The sequence below is a fragment of the Eumetopias jubatus genome, unplaced genomic scaffold, assembly GCF_037043125.1.
Source record: "Eumetopias jubatus isolate StellerSeaLion01/CBP00866 unplaced genomic scaffold, mEumJub1_p1.0 scaffold_7, whole genome shotgun sequence".
Classification (NCBI taxonomy): Eukaryota; Metazoa; Chordata; class Mammalia; order Carnivora; family Otariidae; genus Eumetopias; species Eumetopias jubatus.
In genome coordinates, this window is record NW_028274813.1 from 106298334 (window position 1) to 106319005 (window position 20672).

Genomic DNA, 20672 nt, shown 5'->3' on the forward strand with positions numbered 1-20672 from the left:
GCCCGCCACCTCCCGGCAGCTCGCTCGGGCGGGCCTCGCGGGGCTCCGGAGCCGTGACCCGCCGAGCACCGCCAGCATGCTGCAGAAGCGGGAGAAGGTGCTGCTCCTGAGGACCTTCCAGGGCCGGACGCTGCGGATCGTGCGGGAGCACTACCTGCGGCCCAGCGTGCCCTGCAACAGCCCGCTCTGCCCGCAGCCCGCCGCCTGCCGCAACGGTCAGGGCCGGGCCGGAGAGCGGAGAGCCCTGGGCGGCGGGAGCGAGGGCGGCGGGGCCGGGCCGGGCCGGGCGTCCGCCGGGAGGCGCCAGGGCGCTGCTGGAGGCCTGGGCGCGAGGTCGCGCGGGCGCCGAGGCCGAGGCCGCCGGGCCTCCGCCCGCCCAGGCAGCAGCTCGGGCCCGGCGGCGGGGCTGCGGGTGGGTAGCGAGAGGCCCGGGGCCCCGGAGCCGCCCCGACGGCCGTGGCGCGCTGCTTCCTGGGGGCTCCCCACACCCGCCCTCCCGTCGGCCCCCCCTCTCAAATGGAAGGGCCCAGAGCCCGGCGCCCCCACAGCCTAGAGGCCCGGCGAGCGGGGCTTTCCGAGGGGCCCGGGGGCGCAGGAACCTGCCTCTTCTGCACCCCCCAGGATCGCGTGGTGGTGAAATGGGGGGTGCTCGGCTGCGGGCCCCACGGCGAGAGGTGGGGCGCCATCCCGCGGCGCGGAGAGCGCCTGCTGCCGCTCATTTGACACGTCTTTATTCGCACAAATGTTCTGACCTACCAGCCCAGATCCTCAGACTCTTAGCCGGTGGAGAGCAGTCGGCACTAAAATTTGTGAATTGTCTGGGCCCTCGCTGCACAGGAAGGTCAAGGGGAAGTTGGACTTGGAGCTGCTGTGGGCTAGACCTTCGCCCACTTGGTTTCTCAGCTGCAAGGGTGGCCGATTTAACGAGGAAGATGACTGGTTCTCTTCTGTCTGGTGGGAGAGGAGCCTGGGGGTCCTTAGTACTGGGAATCCTCAGTTTATGGTTAAAGTGAACATTTCATTTACAGCTTGGCTAAGCAGCTCCGTGAGATGCGGGCTGGGTGGAAAGCCTAACCACTGCCCATGCTTGCACCGAGAATGTTTTCCAGTCGATTCCGGCTTTCTGGCCTCTGGAGACTTCTGAGCGTGTACACAAGCTTGAGACTCAGAACCCGCTTGAAATTGCTAGGCATAAACAGGTGGTTAACATGTATATTTCAGGGGACCTCATCTGAATGTGAGTGTAGGTCGGTGAGTTAACAGAAATAAATATTTAGGTCGTGCTAAAGGTTTGCTTGTTTTTAAAAAATCAGTCATCTTCACCATTGGCAACACCATAAACCACATTGAGCTTTTACCTAGCACAGCTTCAGACAAATGAAGATGCTGAATTTACCTGAACTTTGGGCCGCTACCAAAGTAGGGTTGTCGTGTCCTTTAAAAACTTCAGGGTGTAGTTAAGACTGGAAGTTATTTTGCAGAGTGGAGCACCTTGACATTGAAGTAGTAATAAGCCAGGTTCACAATTGTTGTCTAATCGCTTACATTTTGAATTATGTTCTAGATGGGAAACTCTTGTCTAGTGATGTGACTCATTACATGATCCCAGATTGGAAAGTTGTTCAAGATTACCTGGAGATCCTTGAGTTCCCAGAGCTGAAGGGAATTATTTTCATGCAGACGGCTTGTCAAACTGTGCAGCATCAAAGAGGCCGCAGGTATCTGTTTTGCATTATTTATTTATGTCTATATGGAATATTTTCCTCTTCCCCTTTAGAGAAGGTCCCTTGTTGGAGGGGATGAGGAGGAATTCATTATTTTGTCAGAAAGGACTTTTTGAAGTAATTTGGTATTCTCTTCGCTGGTGAGGAATGCAGTGACATTATTTTATATTTCTGCTTCAACACCTGGCCAAGAGATCTGACTGTAGATCAATAAACTGCAGTGTCCCCAGTATATGGGTATTTAAGATTCTTGGCTTTGGGTTTGCATGTATTTTTTAGATACATTGTTTCAGAAGCCTATACTTTTGAGGGGGAGGAGTATTTTATTTTTAAATTTTAAACTGTTTATTGTGGATGCAAATTGTACTTGTAGTGATTTATTTAATGAAAGCAGAAATAACTTGTTTTATTTTTACGTTACTGGTATAACTACCAACCATACCCATTGTATTTGCCAAAGGATTTCTGATTGAATCAGTCTAAAATGCTTGCCTTATACCTAAATGAAGAACAATTGTTTACCTTTTAAACAAATATCTAAAAACTGGTTTTGCTTCATTTAACATTGGGAAAGGATTTATGATTTGAACGTGAAGACTGCATAGAAACAGCATATTACAATTATACATCCAACCTCTTAACACCCCTAGTTATTTAAAAAGCAGAAACTATGTGTTTATTCTTTTTTAAATGTTCTGGTTTCTTTAGAGTTTGGTGGTAAAAGATGAAGTATGTTTATTTGTATATGAAAATGATGAGTTGTCCTTATTATATGCTCAGTTCAAAAAAATGTGCATTACCTAGATTGCGGATTTTTCAGATAGAATATTTTTCAATGAGTTTGAAGTTGATTTTGCTCAGACACAAAGATATAGATGTTTATACGCATCCGGGTTTGAACGCTGCTTCAGGGGTCGTATTTCAGTTTCTGCTCCTAAAATCAATTTGCTATCATTTGGATTGCAAGCACTCTGCTGAGCCTTTTCAACTTCTGTTTTCTGAAATATTTTTAATATTAAGGGTTGTTTTAAAAACCAATTCCTGGGACATTCAAAAGCAAAGAATTGGAATTTAAATGTCTTTTCTCCTGAACATTTCAAAAGTAGTTAACTTGATGAAAAACTATTGGTTTTCCACTGCTTTACAGTGTCTCTAAATATACTAAATGTGAGAACAAAGGATGAGCAGTTGTGAAATAGGCTGATATGATATCACCCTGGTTTTCCCATTTGGTAAGCACATTTTGAGCTCAGAGTTCCAGGCCTTATGGGGTACAAAAAGAAGTACAGTTGACCTTTGAACAGTGTGGGGATTAGGGGCTCGGACCCCTGCACAGGCAAAAATCCATGTATAACTTTCAGTTCCCCCAAAACTTAATTAATAGTCTACTGTGGACCAGAATCCTTACTGATAACATAGTAGATTAACATATATTTTATATATATTGTATGTTGTATACCGTATTCTTGCAATAAAGTAAGCTAGAGAAAAGAAAACATTATTAAGAAGGCCACAATGAAGGGGCACCTGGGTGGCTCAGTTGGTTAAGCATCTGCCTTCGGCTCAGGTCATGATCTCAGGGTCCTGGCATCGAGCCCCACAAACGGAGCCAGGCTCAGCAGGGAGTTGACATCTCCCTCTCCCTCTGTCCAACCCCCCCACCTCATGAGCTCTCTCTCTCTCTCTCCCTCTCAAATAAAGAAATAAGACCTTTAAAAAAAAGAAAACCATAATGAGGAGAAAATACATTTACAATGCTGTACTGTATTTACCAAAATAATTCCACTGTCAATGGACTGCCATAGTTAATAGCCACATTGTTCAAGGGTCAACTGTATCAGTCCCTCTCAACAAACCTGTCGTCTTGTTGGGGTTAGGTGCAAGAAGGTAATGGTGGCACACCGTACACGCAGGCAGTATGACTTAATGTGGACTATGCAAAGTGCAGAGGTAAATACGGGGTGTGGGGGTTTGCCCGAAAACTCTCTGAAGGAAGTAGGTTTGAGACTGGTCTTAAGGGACGCCTGGGTGACTCAGTTGTTAAACGTCTGCTTTCGGCTCAGGTCATGATCTCAGCGTCCTGGGATTGAGCCCCGCATCAGGCTCCATGCTCAGTGGGGAGCCTGACTCCCCCTCTGCCTGGCACTCCCCCTGCTTCTGCTCTTTCTGTCTGACAAATAAAATCTTTAAAAAGAGAGAGAGATTGGTCTTAAAGCAGGGGTACTGAACGTAATTGATGAAGAGAGAGAAGAGGCAGGCAAAGGAATCAGCACCCTTAGGACTTGGTGCTTTGTTTACCTGGTAAGCAGCCGACAGTTGTATTCAGGTTCAAAGAGCTAAATGACCAAAACTACCAAAGCCTTAAAAAGTGTCCTATATCGAAAGCTAACTTTATAATTGATCACAGCCCTTGAATGTAGAAGATCCAGGGAATTTGCTTTATTAGTTTGGACTTAATATATATTAAGTGTAAGTCATTGGCCCTCTGGTGTTTTGCTTCATTTAATGTTGGAAAATGTTTTCTTGTGTTTTTCCGTTCTTCCTTGGAGACTTGAGATGCTAGTAAATAATGCATTCTATTTGATATGCTTTGAGGAACATTTTTGCTTAAAAAAGCCTTGTCAGTTAAAAATACCTGGTTGGTCTAGTGTCTGGTGTAAGGATGCCTTGCTTTCTCCTTTTGCCTTCCTCCTGAATTATTTCTTTATAGCTTAAGAGCCTCAATAGTTCACACCTCTATTTCTCAGTATATAACATAAGATTGGAATTAGAGAATATTATAGTTGGAGAGGATCTAAGAAGTCAAGTGATCCAACTCCCCATCCAATAGATTGGTATTACTCAGTCTTTGTTTCTAAGACTTTTTATCAACTTTTTTCTTCCAGACACCCAGTCTTAATTTGCTTTGTTACATGTTTTAACATAAATCTAGATGTAAAGTCCTCATGCTTAAGTACTTACTGCAACCCTAAACCCAAATTGGACCATCACATTGAACAAACAAAGCTTACAAAATAAGAAGACTGCAAATGAACATTAATTTAACGTGACTGATAACATTGTTCTACTGAAATGAAATCACCAGAGTTGAGTTTCCCAGTAAAAAGACATAGTCTCCAATCTGGTTCTGTACTTAAAATGATTTTGTATTTTGCTTTCGATACTATCAGTGCAGCAAATGCCTGTTCTCCTAAGTATATTAAGTATATTACAGAAAACATCATGAAAGAAGTCAAGTTTTTGATTGCTCGGGATAATCGCATGTTCTGCCGATCCTCACACACTTGTTCCGTGAGGGATCCTTTGATGACTCTGAGGCTGTCTTGCCCATTGCCTTCATTCCTGTGTGCAGGTGTTTATCTGTTTATTCAACAAACATTTGCGGAGACACTGTGCGTGTCGGGACCATGCTCACACCGAGGCTGCCGTGCTGAACAGAAGCAGACACGGTGTTCGGGGGAGACGGTGATACTCAGCTAATCACACAAACAGATGGAGAGCTGCCACGGAGCCACGGGGCCCTGAGGAGAGTCCGCATTCGCCAGGGAGGCGAGGAAAAGCTTTCCCGAGGGAGATGCCTACACTGGGCTCTCCAGGGTGGGTAGGAGTAAACCAGGCAGAGAAAGGAGAGAAGCTTTCCAGGGGAGGGGGCTGCTGTGCAGGGTCGTGGAGAGGGAGATTTGCTCCGTTCAAGAAACTAGAAGGCCCTGGCATGGATGAGGGGTCCTAGGGATGTTGCAGGGTCGTAAGCTGGGTGGGATAATATATATAATCAGATTCCTATTTTGAAAAGATGACTGGGCCGTGGAGAAGTGGCTGCAACTTCAGTTCACGTGAGAGGTGCTGGTAGCTTAGAGATGGAAAGAAAGAGATATTTCCAACAGCATCTTAATAGGTAAAAGTCTGTAGAACTTTCTCAGTCTTTAACGCCGAGAATGGAAAACATGTCCATGCAGAATTTGTACAGGAATGTTCATAGCAGCTGTATTCCTAGTAGCCCCCAAAATGGCATCGGACCCAAATGTCCATCACCTGATATAATGGTTACACAAAATGTACTTTATCCATACAATGGAATACTATCCAGCCATAAAAGGAATGAAACACTGACATATGCTATAACATGAAAATATTATGCTGAAAGAAGCCAGCCACACAAAGAAGTCATTTTTGTATGATTCCATTTATATGAAATGCCTGGAATAGGTAAATCCTAGAGATAGAAAATAGACTAGTGGTTGTCAGGGGAATGGGGAATAATTGCTTAAGGGATCTAGGTTTCTTTTTGGGGTGATAAAATGTCTGGACTTAGTGGTGATGGTTGCATAACTCTGTGACTATACAAAATGCTATTGAATTGTATATTTTAAAAGGATAATTTTAGGGGTGCCTGCGTGGCTCGGTCGGTTAAGCGACTGCCTTTGGCTCAGGTCATGATTCCAGGGTCTTGGGATCGAGTCCCGCATCAGGTGCCCTGCTCCATGGGGAAGCCTGCTTCTCCCTCTCGCTCTGTCTTCCATTCCCCCCTCCCCACTGCTTGTGCTTTCTCTCTCTCTGTCAGATAAATAAAATCTTTTGAAAAGGGGGGGATAATTTTATGGTATATGAATTATATCTCAGTTAAGCTGTTATTTAAAAAAAAACCTATAAAACTTAGTAATGGACTTAGATATGTAAGGGGAGGGAGAAGGTGGTGTCAAGGCTAACACCAAGGTTTCTGGTTTACATAACTGGATAGAGAGAGAGAGAGAGAGAGAGCACTGGAAGAGGTCCAGAGGGGTGGAGCTAGAGGTCATGAGTTTGAGGTTGTCTTTGAGGCTTCCAAATGGCAGTGCAGTTAGAGGGCATTCAGATGGCCCAAAATATACTCTATTGAAAATGTTTTGGGCGCCTGGGTGGTTCAGTCGTTAAGCGTCTGCCTTCGGCTCGGGTCGTGATCCCAGGGTCCTGGGATCGAGCCCCGCATCGGGCTCCCTGCTCCGCGGGAGGCCTGCTTCTCCCTCTCCCACTCCCCCTGCTTGTGTTCCCTCTCTCACTATGTCTCTCTCTGTCAAATAAATAAATAAAATCTTTAAAAAAAAGAAAGAAAGAAAGAAAATGTTTTAAAAGTACCATCTAGGGGCATCTGACTGGCTCCGTCAGTAGAGCATGTGACTCTTGTCTTGATCTCCAGGTCATGAGTTCAGGCCCCACACTGGGTGTACAGCTTACTTAAAAAAAAAAAAAAAAAAGATACACCTAATATAGAGGAAAACACAAACTTTTAAAATTCTTGTGGAAAACTCAAGGACCTCTGAAAGTAAGTCTACCTAAGACACCCTAGCAGGGTTCTGCAAAAACTGGTTGAAGAAATACAGTATTGTACGTCCGCTGACTGGTTGTGGGATGCCCGCTTCTGATCCCCCGAGAATACAGTCAGCAGGGAGAGGGGATGTTGCATCTATAGGCAAGCTCACCATTGCGGGAAAATAGTACAGAAATCAATCTAAGGAAGGTAAACATGGCCGTACCTGTAAGAAATTGAACTGTTTAAATAATAGAGATTTGGGGGAATGCTTAAGCCAGTGCAGGAAAACTAGGGTTCTTCTGTAAGACTGGAATTTTTAAAACTTCAGATCGTTTTATTGTACTTGACTCTCTGAAACTGCTGTTCTCCTGTCATCCAGACCAAACTTGTTGAAGGCACCATGATGCTCTTTGCTGGCTCCGGGCAGGGTACTCGTATGTCTAAGCCCATCGTACACACCACCAGCTCTGACTGGCAAAAATATGACTATATTGTATGTATGCCCTATTAAATTACAACCATAAGCCCACATACCTACAAGACAACCCTACTGTCACACTCCCGAGTGATTCAGTCTTTCCTGCTTTCCCCATTAATATTCTTGTGCCATTTGTTCATTCGTCTTATCCGGCTGATAGGTAGCTGACAAATGGAAGCATGCACGACAAGTCTAAGGAAAATATATGGGAGCGAAACTTTAAATTGAGAACATTCTTTTTGTTAAGTTGCATATTTTGCTGTGTCGTCCCTCTAATTTGGTATAAACGCCCTGGGTCTGACTTGTGGAACATCAGTACCTGGGGGAGTTCAGGGCTGGAGAATCCCAGGGTCCAGAGTGCAGGTGTCACAACAAATCCAGGGATGTGTACAGAGCCTGGCAGAACAGTCACAGGGTTCTGCTAATGTCAGGGTGGGTCCTGACACACTGCTGGCTTATATTTGGATCACTGTTGTCACAAGGAGTTGTGAGTTCATGTATGCATTTGGGAAACATTTATCAGGCATGTGAACCACACTCTCTGCTCTCCTGAATTTTCTCTCCCCCTCTGCTCCCTTGGGTGCTTTGTCTCGCTGACTCTCATTCGTCCCTCCCCCAGGTGTCACCTCTTCCCAGAGGCCTTCCCTGGCCCTCCCATGTTCTTGTCACACCCTGCACTTTTCCCCTTCAGGGCACTTCTCCCACTAAAATGGGTGGTGGTTCTGGGTTTTTTTGTTTTATTTTGTTTTGCCACTTAGTCTAGCCGTTTTTTATTTTTTATTTTTTTTAAAGATTTTATTTATTTCCTTGACAGAGAGAGCACAAGCAGGCAGAGCAGCAGGCAGAGGGAGAGGGAGAAGCAGGCTTCTCACTGAGCAGAGAGCCCGTTGTGGGGCTCAATCCCAGGACCCTGGGATCATGACCTGAGCTGAAGGCAGACGCTTAACGACTGAGCCACCCAGGCACCCCAGTCTAGCCGTTTTTTAAAATTGTGGTGAATGTATATAGCAAAAGATTTACCATTTTAACCATTTTTAAGCATATAGTTCAGTGACATTGAGTACATTCACATTTCGTGCAACCATCACCACCATCCTCTCCAGAACTTTCCTCCATCCCCCTAAATTGAAGCTCTACACCCATTAAACACTATACCCATTTCCCCCTCCCCCAAGTCCCTGGCAACAATCCTCCTCCTTTCTGTCTCTCTGAATTTAACGAAGTACCTCATGTAAGTGGAATCATACAGTGTTTGTCCTTTTGTGTCTGGCTTATTTCCCTTAGCATAATGTCTTTAAGGTTTATCCATGGTTTTTTAAGATTTTACTAATTTATTTCAGAGAGAGAGAGAGAGAGCACAGAAACACAAGCAGGGGGAGTGGGAGAGGGAGAAGCAGGCTTCCCACAGAAGCAGGGAGCCCGATGCAGGGCTCGATCCCAGGACCCTAAGATCATGACCTGAGCCGAAGGCAGACGCTTAACCACCTGAACCACCCAGGTGCCCCAAAGTTTATCCATGTTGTAGCATGTGTCAGAACTTCCTTTCTTAAGACTGAATAATATTCCCTTTTAGGTATACACCACATTTTGTTCATCCATCTGTCTTTGGACACTTAGGTTGCTTCTTGGTTACCTTTGGCTATTGTGAAGAATCGTGCCATGAACATTGGTATAAGAATATCTCTTTCAGACCCTGTCTTCAGTTCTTTGGGGTATATGCCCAGAAGTGCAGTTGCTGGGTCATGTGGTAGTTCTTTTTTTTTTTTATTTAAAGATTTTATTTATTCATTCATGAGAGACAGAGGGAGAGAGAGAGAGAGGGAGAAGCAGGCTCCCAAGGAGCAGGGAGCCCGATGCGGAACTCGATCCCAGGACCCTGGGATCATGACCTGAGCCGAAGGCAGACGCCCAACCATCTGAGCCACCCAGGCGCCCGGTCATGGGGTAGTTCTTGTTTTAATTTTTTTGAGGAATGGCTGATTCTGTCGTGTTCATTGTGAGCAGGGTGCTGTGGATGAAGAGATGTCTAGAGGGTGTCCCCTGAGGGCATTCAGTGGAGCAAAAGACCCAGCACATAGAAGGAATGCAGCAAATGTTTGCTAAATGAAGGATGCTTAATACAGAAGAAAACTAGCAAAGAAATGAGTGCACTAAGTTCAGGTGCTTTTTTAGGGGTCTGGTAGATGTGATGGTCGATAAAGGGAGCAAAAACTATGGAAGATGAGATCAGGAAAAATAGGCAATATTTTTTCAGTGTTTCCTCTGAAATAATTACAGTTGTTTATGAAGTCTCTTCTAAAATCCTTTATTGCTTAAGAAATAAGTGCTCATTTTAAAAAATTCATGCATTGCAGAAATGTGTAAAGCACCTTAACACTGTGCAGGGATGGTGGCTGTAAGCGGGGTGGTGTAGACTCTTCTATGCATATTCTGAGAGGTTTTATTTATTTTTTTAAAAGATTTTACTTATTTGAGAGAGCAAGAGAGAGCATGAGCAGGGGGGAGAGGGGAGGAGTAGGCTCCCCGCTGAGCAGGTAGCCCGACACGGGGCTCGATCCCAGGACCCTGGGATCGTGACCTGAACTGACCGAGCCACCCAGGCGCCCCTCTAAGAGGTTTTAAAACTGACTTTAAATCTCTCTTTGTGAAGGTGGGAAAATTATGAATTATGTGTTCTAAGCATTTCTGAGTTGGGGGGGCAGGGCAGCCTTTGTACAAGTGGGATGCTGTTAAGGAAAGCTGCCATTCACCGACATGAAACTAAATCCTTTTGTTTATTATGAAATTGTAGAAGTGCTATTACTTGATGATTCTTTTTAAAATAGCTCAAGATTAGAATTACTAACAAAATAAAATCAGTGTTTCTTGTTTTCTAATTAAGTGTTAAGACGACACAGATATTGGTGATTGGCATTTATTTAAAGAAGAGAAGTTGGAGAGTTCTGCCTTTGCTTTAATGAAAAGACTCTTTTTTTTTTTTTTTTTTTTTTTTAGCCATGGCAGCGGGCTGGAGGTGGGAATGGAAAGGCACAAGTTTTATATTAAAACACATGTTCAGTGCCAGTCATCTGCCTTGGATAATTTATATGTTAATTTAACATCTGGTTTAATATCAGTCCATTTTTAAATAAACAATTGGCTTCCTTTAAGATAACTGTGAACATTTTCTGTATTTCATATTACCTAGACTATTGAAAGGCACCTTCTTAAAAAAAAAAAAAGAAAAGAAAAGCATCGTCTTAGAAACTGACCCATATGCGGCTGCGTATTTGATGTGAGGCTTTGGCTAGCATCACTGGAAGGACCTCCTGATGGGAGAAACCTTAAAACTTTGTTAGTTGTCTGTCATTCGTGTAAGTGAGGCGGCTGCATAAATAAAATTCACAGATAAATCTCCAAACTTATTTCCTTTACATGTCCTTTTCCAGGCTTCCAGCAAAAAGTAAAATGTACTCATGCCTAATGCCATTTATAGAACAAAGTGAGGCACAAAAATAAAGTGCTAACCTCTGCTTGCCTCTGGTCCTGCAGAGGCCTGAGCCTTTGAAGAGGGGGCTGTGCAGGGCAGGGCCATATAATTCTGTAATAAATGGCCAGAAGTCTAGAAGGGGAAAGGGTGGGGGTGACTGATCCACAAGCTAATTAATGAGGTGCTGCCTGAGCACATTCTAGCAGGCGAAATTGAGAAAAAACAGCCCAATAGTACTACGCGCACTAAGGCCAATATAAATGTTTCTTGGGTTTTAAATTAATCAATCTTTTGTCCTAAAATGCCTCATCTTCTTTGATCCTTAGCAAGAGCTAGCAGTAGATGAGCGCCTGCTATGTCAGATTTATTTTTCTCCTCTGTGTCCCAGACAGTATAACAAATTGCGAAATCTCCTGAAGGATGCACGTCATGATTGCATTCTCTTTGCTAATGAATTCCAGCAGCACTGCTATCTCCCTCGAGAAAGAGGAGAATCCATGGAAAAGTGGCAGACCAGGTATGGCTGTGCGTTGGCGTGACTATCTTTACTTTCTTTATCACTGGTTATCCAGAATTGATTAAAGTAGGGTGCTAGAATAAACCAGCAGTTATTCTGGAACTATGATTAATACTGAAATGCTTAATGCATCACTATTTTAGATATATCGTTTAAATACATGTATGTTGTAGAAATTGTCATAAGGGAGCCACAGATACTCAGAGTGAGTCAGCTGGCATTTAATGCTCGTGGGGGGCGGGGAAGGTCCACTTTCACGCTAAGATCATCTCAGTTTTTCCGGTATAGGTTGCTCTGATATCCCAACCAGTCTTGTTAAACTGAAACTGGTAGGTTAATTCTGGTAAAGCTGTTTTAGGAAGTATGGTGTCACCGTTTAGATCCGCCTAAAAGCAGAGTCTGAAGCAAGGAGTTGGGTGTGGGTTGTTGATGTGGGGACCAAGTCCCTGAAACAGGAGTGAGGAAGTGCAGGGCGTGAGACAGGAGGAGGGAAAACAGTCAAGGATGTGTTACTGCTGTGGGAAACTGAGGCTCAGTCCTCTTGGGAACCTCGGAGAAGCTGCCCAGTGTGTGCCTCAGAAGTTGTCTGGAAGGACGGAGGCGAGGGTGGCAAAAGACTTTGGCCTTTAGCTGAGGGTCATTCTGCAGGGGTGTTGACTCTACTCAGTGGGCCCGGGGTGGAATGGGAGTGCCGCCCAGCTGCAGCCAAAGTCAGAGGTGGGCCTGGGGCACAGGTGCTGGGCACCGATAGCCTCTGCTGTGCTCTTCTGCAGAGAGCCAAGGAGATCTTCAGCTCTCAAATGTCTTATCCATACAAAACATTTAAATCGTCTTTTTCCTTGTATTTCTTTATATAGCCATTAAATATTTAAATTCTCTAAAGTAAAATAAGCACTGATGCATACTGAGTCCTTAATTATAGTCCAAAGTTCCCACAGGGCTCAATACCAGAAAGGGAAAGCAAATCTTTCTCTAGATTAGGTCACATGTGAGTACTTAGAATGATCATACTTCCTAACTACGTAGCCTCATACAGTTTATGTTGGCTGAATTTTTTTTTTAAGGACTTTATTTATTTATTTGTCAGAGAACACAAGCAGGAGGAGTGGCAGGCAGAGAGAGAAGCAGGCTCCCTGCTGAGCAGGGAGCCCGATGCAGGGTTCGATCCCAGGACCCCGGGATCATGACCTGAGCCGAAGGCAGATGCTTAACTGACTGAGCCACTCAGGTGTCCCTGGCTGAAATTTTTTTTGACCTAAAACTAAAGGAACCTTACCTAGCATCTTACTTTGCAGAAAGGGAAACAGATGCCTACAGATACCGGCTGTCCGAGTTTATACACATCGTTGGAAACATAATCCAGCCTCGAACACATGTCTTCAGACCTAGGCTGTGTTATCCAATTCCGGCTCTTTTCAGGAAGATTTCCAGACATTTCATGTGATTCCATAGCAGACCTTATTAGATTATGATCTTTGGCTGTTTGCAGCCTAGTTTTGCTCTTAGCCAGACTTGTTTCTTCATCTTTTCAACCTCACAATAGCTTAGCTCGTCACCTGTGCGGTGCTATGTGTCGCAGCATGCCAACTAAAAGGTAGGAAAAGAGCCTCACGGTTTCCAGACCATATCAAGAAATGAAAGAGGTTGCTGTGGCAGTTGGATGTCTTCAGGGAGAAGAGATGTCAGGTGCTCTCTGATTCATCTTTGTGTCCCCCAGAGTGCCGAACCCAGGGCATATTTATAATAGGTGCTCGGGAATTAGTTGTTGAATGAACAAATGGTTGTCTGCATCAACCGAAGGGGAACAGATTAAGAGCCAAGGGTGAAACTTTGAACAGCAGCTTGTCTTGGGAGGGCTCACGTGCCCTTTGCTTTTCCAGGAGCATATACAATGCAGCCGTGTGGTACTTTCACCACTGCCAGGATAGGATGCCAATCGTTATGGTGACAGAAGACAAAGAGGCAATTCAGCAGTATGGAAGTGAGACAGAAGGAGTGTTTGTGATTTCTTTCAAGGTACTTCCATCTGTTGTGTCCATGAGTGCGTCTGTGTGTGTTCACTTACTCAGTGGTGCCCATAATGCTCTCGGGCCCACTGGCAGTACAGAAAAGGGAAAATAGTGAAGGAAGACTTCCACCAACGAGTTCCGTGTCTTTGTTTCTCTCCAACTAAGCAATCTTGACTTCAGCAAATTTGGGCAAACTCCCTGTGACTGTAAGACCCACAGCATCTGAGACGTCAGCCCAGTAAGCTCCCTGTTGACTGCAGACTCGTGTGTAGTTCTAACAGTAACAATGTTAGGAATGATGATGGTGAGACGAGGTTGGATCTTATAAAATTGCCAATATTCTCTTGGTTTTGACCTACAAAATGGCAGTTTTACATGGTTTCACCTAATAGTAATAGCCAACATTCATCTATGCCAGGCACCGTTCTAAGTGGATTATTTCATTTAATTCTTGCAACAGCCCCACGAGGTAGATGTTATTGTCCATATTTTATTTTTTTTTTAAGATTTTTACTTATTTATTGAGAGAGAGAGAGAATAGTAGAGAGAGAGCATGAGAGGGAGGAAGGTCAGAGGGAGAGGCAGACTCCCCGCCGAGCAGGGAGCCCGACGCGGGCCTCGATCCCGGGACTCCAGGATCATGACCTGAGCCGAAGGCAGTCACTTAACCAACTGAGCCACCCAGGCGCCCTATTGTCCATATTTTATTGACGAGGAAACTAAAGCACAGAAAGGCGAAGCACCTTGCACAAAGTCACACAGGTAGCAGGTGGTCGGACTAGGATTAGAACCCCAGAACTCTGACTCCAAAGCTCTTTACCCACCCTGCTCTGCTGCCTCTCAAATTATTTTTCTGAGCACCCACGCCACATAGTTTTGAAGGCCAGCCTTGTTTTTCTGCTGTTGCTTGCTCTTCCCCACTTACGAACGTGCACCGGGGTTAGTAGGGAGAGAGGAAGGGGTGAGGAGTGCTGTAGGAAGGCTGTCACATCAGCTTGGTGTCCAGATCACAGACAGGAGCAGTATTATTGGTGACCGTTTCTTGGGCTGTGTTGGCAACACAGTTCTCCTGGTTTGGGGGGACCCTTTGGGAAAGTGGGATGGCTGTTAACCTCCCAATAGATTATTGGTCTCGTGTGTCTGTCCAATTGGCCAATCAAGTTCCCATGGTTGGTATCAGTTTTTTGATTCAGAACCTCGAATGAGACCCTCCATTACCCCTGTCTGTTCACAGAAAGTCAAGTTGGATTTTGAATTGTAGACGCTATAAGAGTTCCCAGGTGCTTGTATTGCTAAAGATTTGCCAATAGAATTTTCTTGGCCCTGCTCTAACAAAGTGTTCTGGCATGCCAGAGAATTCCGGGGGCACTGGATATTAATGACGGTGTCACTTCCTTTTTCTGTTGCTATACATCATGTCTTGTTCCTGCAGAGGACAGTTGACTAAAATTACATTTTTCTACTTTTTGTTAAAATTACTTTTCTTTGTAGTCCAGTCCTAGAGTGCCGTTTTATTGTGTATAGTGTCTCCTAAGCAAACTGTGACTGAGGGCTTCATAGAGGCGAATGATAGCAGGAAAAAAGAGACACTTGTGGAGTTCAGATGAGAAGGAAGGCCAGAATGTCCTGTGGGGACTTGAAGTTAGCTGGGAAGAGGGGAGCCAATAAATCCTCGTGAAGAGGCGGTTCATAGTGGCAAAAGCCTGGTGGTGGCAAGTGACCATGGAATCGGGGTACTGAGTCAGCACAGACAGAACTTCTCGAAGGACTCGGGAAAGAAAGGAAGTGATCTGAACAGGTCCCTGAAGTCAGTGGGAGAAATGCTGGCGTTGACAAGAAGGAAAGTGTGTTTTCTTTTTAATTTGAGGAAAGAGAATGTGCTAGACTCTACCTTAGACATAAAGTTTAGTTAAAAACACCCGTAAAACGGATGTTATTCAGTGAGAGCCAGCCGTCTGAGGGAGTGTACTCTGGACGTAGCACAGCCAGCCTCTAGACACGTTGTCCTCTCGCTGGTGGTGCTGGGTGTTTGGTCTGGGGTCGCTCTGACGGAACTTCACCAAAAGATGCAATAACACTCAGTAAGTCCACACGGACGGGACCCTGACCACTTGTTTCACAGTCACATTTCGTACCAGGTCATCACGCTAATAGCAACGTCTACATGAGGAATGTTACCACATCTGTGGACGGTCCCCGAGACTCTGGGAGCTTAGGAGAGGAAGGCCTCAGAAGAATAGAAAACCTTTCCTTTGCTCCTCTCTGCTTATTTGGCATAGCCAGTGGCAGGGGCGGGGAGGGAGGAGACGTTTCCACAGACACTTCCCTCCTTGCCATTTTTACGTGCTTATTTAAGTTTCTTAGAAATTTCAAACGTTTCAAGATGAAAAAAAAAAACCAAACAAAGAAGAAGCAAGACGAGAATGCACACAGAAGAGCTCTTCTCTCCATTCCCTGCAGGCCATTTTCTGCAGCAATGAGATGCAGGTGAAGACAGGCAGGACGGGCGGGCGTGCATGCATGCAGCGGTGGGGGAAAGAGTAGGAGGAGATTCGAAATTGCCAGTAAGCATTCCGTGGGAGGAAGGGCCTCCCTAGGGTAGTTTGGCTCAGCTTCAGGGCAGAGTGAGATGGTAGAAAACCAGCCAGTGATGTGAGGCTCGGGGAGGTAACACTCATTGAGCACCTCCTCCAAACCGCGTGCCCACAGTTCCCGTGCAGGACTTTTGGTGATAGTCCCGCAAGGAAGCACCATTATCTTCTGACCACGTTTCTCTTGTGCCTTTATCAAATGCAGAATTACCTGGACAATTTTTGGCCCGACTTAAAGGCCGCCCACGAGCTCTGTGACTCTATCCTTCAGTCTCAACGGGAAAGAGAGAATGAGAGTCAGGAGAGCCACGGGAAGGAGTACGCAGAACATCTTCCCCTGGAAGTGTTAGAAGCCGGCATTAAGTCTGGACGCTACATCCAGGTGAGGGTGGTCATGAAGCATCAGCGTTGGCACCAGCCGGCATGTTTTCTTCTCTGCTTTACTGGCCTATCAAGGGCCTTTAATTTCAAAGGCCATAAATAAAATGGGCATGAGTAAGCCAGGGATGTCCGTGTTTAAGATGATTTGAGAGTTGTTCTTCCTGTGGACACCTTGTCTGGTTGGGTGCTGCTCTGTCTTCTTAATCGGGTTATATATTGAGCATCATACACGTAGTCTTATAAATGCCTCCACCTCTCTGGGAAAGAGAAGGTATTCTTGAATCAAGGTATGGAGATCTGACAAAATTGTGAAATTAGTGAAATTTGGCTTCTTCACCCTTTTGTAATTTTCCTGCACCATTCAAGGGGTCTTTTGTGGTCCTTCAGGACCCAGAACCCAGAAGCTGTCAAGCTGTCTTGAGAAGGAATCAGATACAATTATAATTCAAATTTAATAGTTTGATGTGTCTATGCATGCACGAAGTTTTATCACGTCAGTAGATTTGTGTATCTGCCACCACTATCAAGGTACAGAACTGTTCCATCGTGAATTTTACATTTTTGACAAGCAGCTCAGTTTTTATGCAGGTCAAAGTTTGAGAATACCATGCTGAAGTCCCTAAAGTATGGGTATTTTAATTATTATTATTATTATTATTATGAGAGGGTGGGGGTGGGGCAGGGGCAGGCAGAGGGAGAGGGTAAGAGAGAATTGTAAGGAGGCTCCACGCCCAACAGGAAATCAAGAGTCAGATGCTTAACCAGCTGAGCCACCCAGGTGCCCCTAAAGCGTGGGTATTTGAAATGAGTATGCCTTGAGGGGCACCTGGGTGGCTCAGTCGTTAAGCGTCTGCCTTCGGCTCAGGTCATGATCCCAGGGTCCTGGGATCGCGCCCCGCATCGGGCTCCCTGCTCCACGGGAAGCCTGCTTCTCCCTCTCCCACTTCCCCTGCTTGTGTTCCCTCTCTCTCACTGTGGCTTTCTCTGTCAAATAAATAAATAAATCTTTAAAAAATAAAAAAAATAAATGAGTATGCCTTGAGTGGCTAGTACTTCCAACTTGGTAGTAAAGTTTATGGCATTCCAAGAAGGATATTTGAGGAAAAAGATTTTTTAAAGACCACTCATCACTTAGGTAAGACAGATCCTGGCACTTTCAACACCTTGTGTAGCCAAGAATAGTTCAAAATGATGTTCTCTGGAGAAAATAAACCTTGGTGATGAATATTTCTCCTAAAGGAAGGGATCCCAGACCTTAAAAGAATATTTTTCGGGATATTTTCATAGACTTTTTGAAAACCGTACCTTTGGAGGCAGAGTGGGCAGAAAAGAAATTTTTCAGTTGATTTTCATTGTGATTTTAGGGAATCCTGAATGTCAACAAACACAGGGCACAAATGGAAGCTTTCGTTCGACTTCAAGGAGCCAGCTGTAAAGATTCAGGTTCAGTATAAGCCTTACCTAAATTTCCGTACTACATCTCTATTATGATATTACACAGTAAAGAAAGCAAAGCTGAAACTTCGCGTCAAATATGCCAGTCGGATTACCCCCACTCTGGGGGTGCGGGATCCGGATTGGTGATTTTTCCCCTTGCGTTTTATCTGGTTTCATTGCAATCCATTTTTAAAATTGAGAACAGCTAAATTTTATCGAGTATCCACTCTACCTCAGGTACTGTGCTAAGCCCTTAACGTAGTTATCATCATTGTTTTGCCCCTTTTCTTCGTGAGGATACAAAAGGTTACAGGTGAGGAAGGTGTCATACAGAGAAGCAAAGTGACTCGCCCAAGCTCACACATCTGGTGAGCGGCAGGGCTGAATCTCCTTCGGAGGCAGTTTGGCTGCGATTTTAAGACACTGCCCTGTGTGGCCTTACTGGAATAATTTTAAAAGTGATAAAAATGAAGAGGATGTGTAAATAAGCTGTATCATAACAGAGTGTAGCTCTTCGGTCTTCAATGGCAGGGAGCAAAACACCCTGAAAGTCGAAGGAACGTGGCTGAATGGAAGGAGAAGGAGAATTTCTCCCACTGTCTGCTGCTTGGGGGTCAGGCGGGATCATCGCCCGACGTGGTTCATTGGCCCGCTTACCATTCCCTGGCTGCGTGGCCCCTGACAGTGCGTGACAATTCCAGCATGGGCTTACATAGGCTGGTGCAGGGAATGGCCACCTGCCATAAATATGGGCAGAGGAAGCCCTTCTCAAAGCACGTGACATAAGAGGATGCGGTGGCCATGTTTCTTCATTCCTAACCTGTGGAACAAAGTTTGACCTCCCCTTTGAAGGAGGAAGCTTTGCTCTGCAGGGACGCAGATTAGACGTCAGATGCGTTATGTGCGGCATTCCCCCGCGGCTTTATGGGGTTTCTGTGTGCCCGCCCAAACAGATTTACTCAGTGACATCCTCATCCATGGGATGAAGGCTCGAAACCGCTCGATCCATGGAGACGTAGTAGTCGTGGAATTGCTCCCTAGAAATGAATGGAAAGGAAGAACGGCCGCCCTGTGTGAGAATGACAGTGAGGACAAGGCCTTGGGAGACCCCCCGAGTGAGCCCATGCCCACAGGTGAGCCCGCTGGCAGGCCTCCCAGTTTCCGGTTTTCCCGTGGGATGTTTATTTGTCCTGTCTGTAACGGTCCAGAAGTACTACAGTTATTAAGGTTCGTTATCATTTCCTTTCCTCCATTACCCATTGCCCCCTCTCTGCAGATTGATGTTATTCTCCTCAGCATCCAAATATGCCATCATATCTCCCATCCCAGAACAGAACAAAACCCCAATCCTCTCAAGTCCCATACCCCCTGCGGCTCCTGCCCGTTTCTCTGCTTTAGTGTATGGCGAGACTCAGTGCAACCCCTAACCCTGCATTCTCTCTGCTTCCTCTCTACCCACTGTCTCCCGAAGCCGCTACATTCAGCCGCCCACGACCCCAGAAACCCTTGACCTGACCTTTCGTCAAGGCCACCAGTGACCTCATTGCCTGTAGCCCTGGGCACCTGTAGCCCTCGGCAGCATTTGGCCAACAGATCACTGCCCCATCTTGGGCTTCTGGGTGCTTCGCCTCCCCTGCTGGGTGCTCCTTCTCAGTCCCTTTGCTCGAGCTCCTCCAGCTTACGGACCTCCGGGATGTACCTGGGCTCCTCGCGGAATGCCCTTCAGTCCTCTCGCTCTGTTTCTCCAGCCCAGACCCCCTGCTCAGCCTCCAGTGTTGTCTCCTCAGTTGTCCATTTGGCGTCTTCCCCTGAATGGGGATGGGCACCTCCCACTTAGCACGCCTGTTAACAGACTCCTGATTTCCACCCCCGAACCTGCCGCTCCCCGAGTCTTCCCCCTCTCAATAAATGGCAGGTTCATTCTGTACGCGGTCAACCCAAAGGCCCTGGGATTTACCCTCTACTCTTTCTGTCACTCATCAGCAAGGCCTGGCAGCTCTGCCTTCCTGTGTGGCCTGTCCCGCGCCCCGCCGCTCCTCTCCTGACCGGGTCCATGAGAATCTCTGGACATGGCTTTCTCAGCCACCGTCTCACTGGTCTCCCCGCTGCCAACCCTTGCTCCCAAACGGCCTTTTCTCCACACGGGAGCCAGCCACAGGGGTCCTTTTAAAGGTCTTTGGGTCCAGTCATGTCTCTGCTCTGAGCTCTCCAGTGACTGCTTCCTGTTTCTCTGAGAATAGAATCTGAAGTCTTTACCGTGGCCTACAGGGTCCCACTGGCTTGGCTGCCTTCTGTAACTGTCCTTGTCATCACTGTGCTCCTGCCACGTTGACCAGCTTGTCCTCTCACCGCCGAAAACGAGCTTTCCCCAGACCACCTCATGCCAGTCTCCCTCACTTCAAGTCTCTGCTCACATTGTCACTTCATTTAAAATAGCTGCCGTTGCTGATCCTGTGTCACTCTTGGCCACCTTACCCTGCTTTGTATCTTCCTTAGCAAACATCACTACCTTCCATGTATTTACTTTTTATTGTCTGTTTCCCAGCCCTACGGACACCCAAACTAGAACGTCCACTCCAGAAAATCAGGGGCTTTGTCTGTTCTGATACTGCGACATTCCCTGCACCTAACAGGGCCTCATACCTGGTAGGGGCTCAATCAGTCAATAGTTAAATAGTCAAAAGATAGCACTTTTAACTATTAAAGTTTGTTTTTTCTTGACCTCAGTCAGTGATGCTGGAAAAGTGTTGTATGTCAGACTTAACGATTTGCATACTTC

The 20672-nt window shown here is 45.9% G+C and overlaps 1 protein-coding gene across 3 annotated transcripts in view; it reads left to right on the forward strand.

Moving 5' to 3' along the window:
- The window catches only part of DIS3L (DIS3 like exosome 3'-5' exoribonuclease), a 33377-nt gene continuing 12705 nt past the window's right edge, over positions 1-20672 (forward strand). For 2 of the 3 annotated variants that reach the window (XM_028100094.2, XM_028100095.2), the window contains exons 1-7: positions 1-215; positions 1565-1718; positions 11347-11475; positions 13356-13491; positions 16281-16457; positions 17821-17899; positions 18847-19026. In XM_028100094.2, coding sequence (XP_027955895.2) covers positions 77-215; positions 1565-1718; positions 11347-11475; positions 13356-13491; positions 16281-16457; positions 17821-17899; positions 18847-19026 — 994 coding nt within the window. In that variant the 5' untranslated portion in view covers positions 1-76. Of the gene's footprint in view, positions 216-1564; positions 1719-11346; positions 11476-13355; positions 13492-16280; positions 16458-17820; positions 17900-18846; positions 19027-20672 lie in introns of those variants that run through there. The other variant, XM_028100096.2, reaches the window with a different exon arrangement.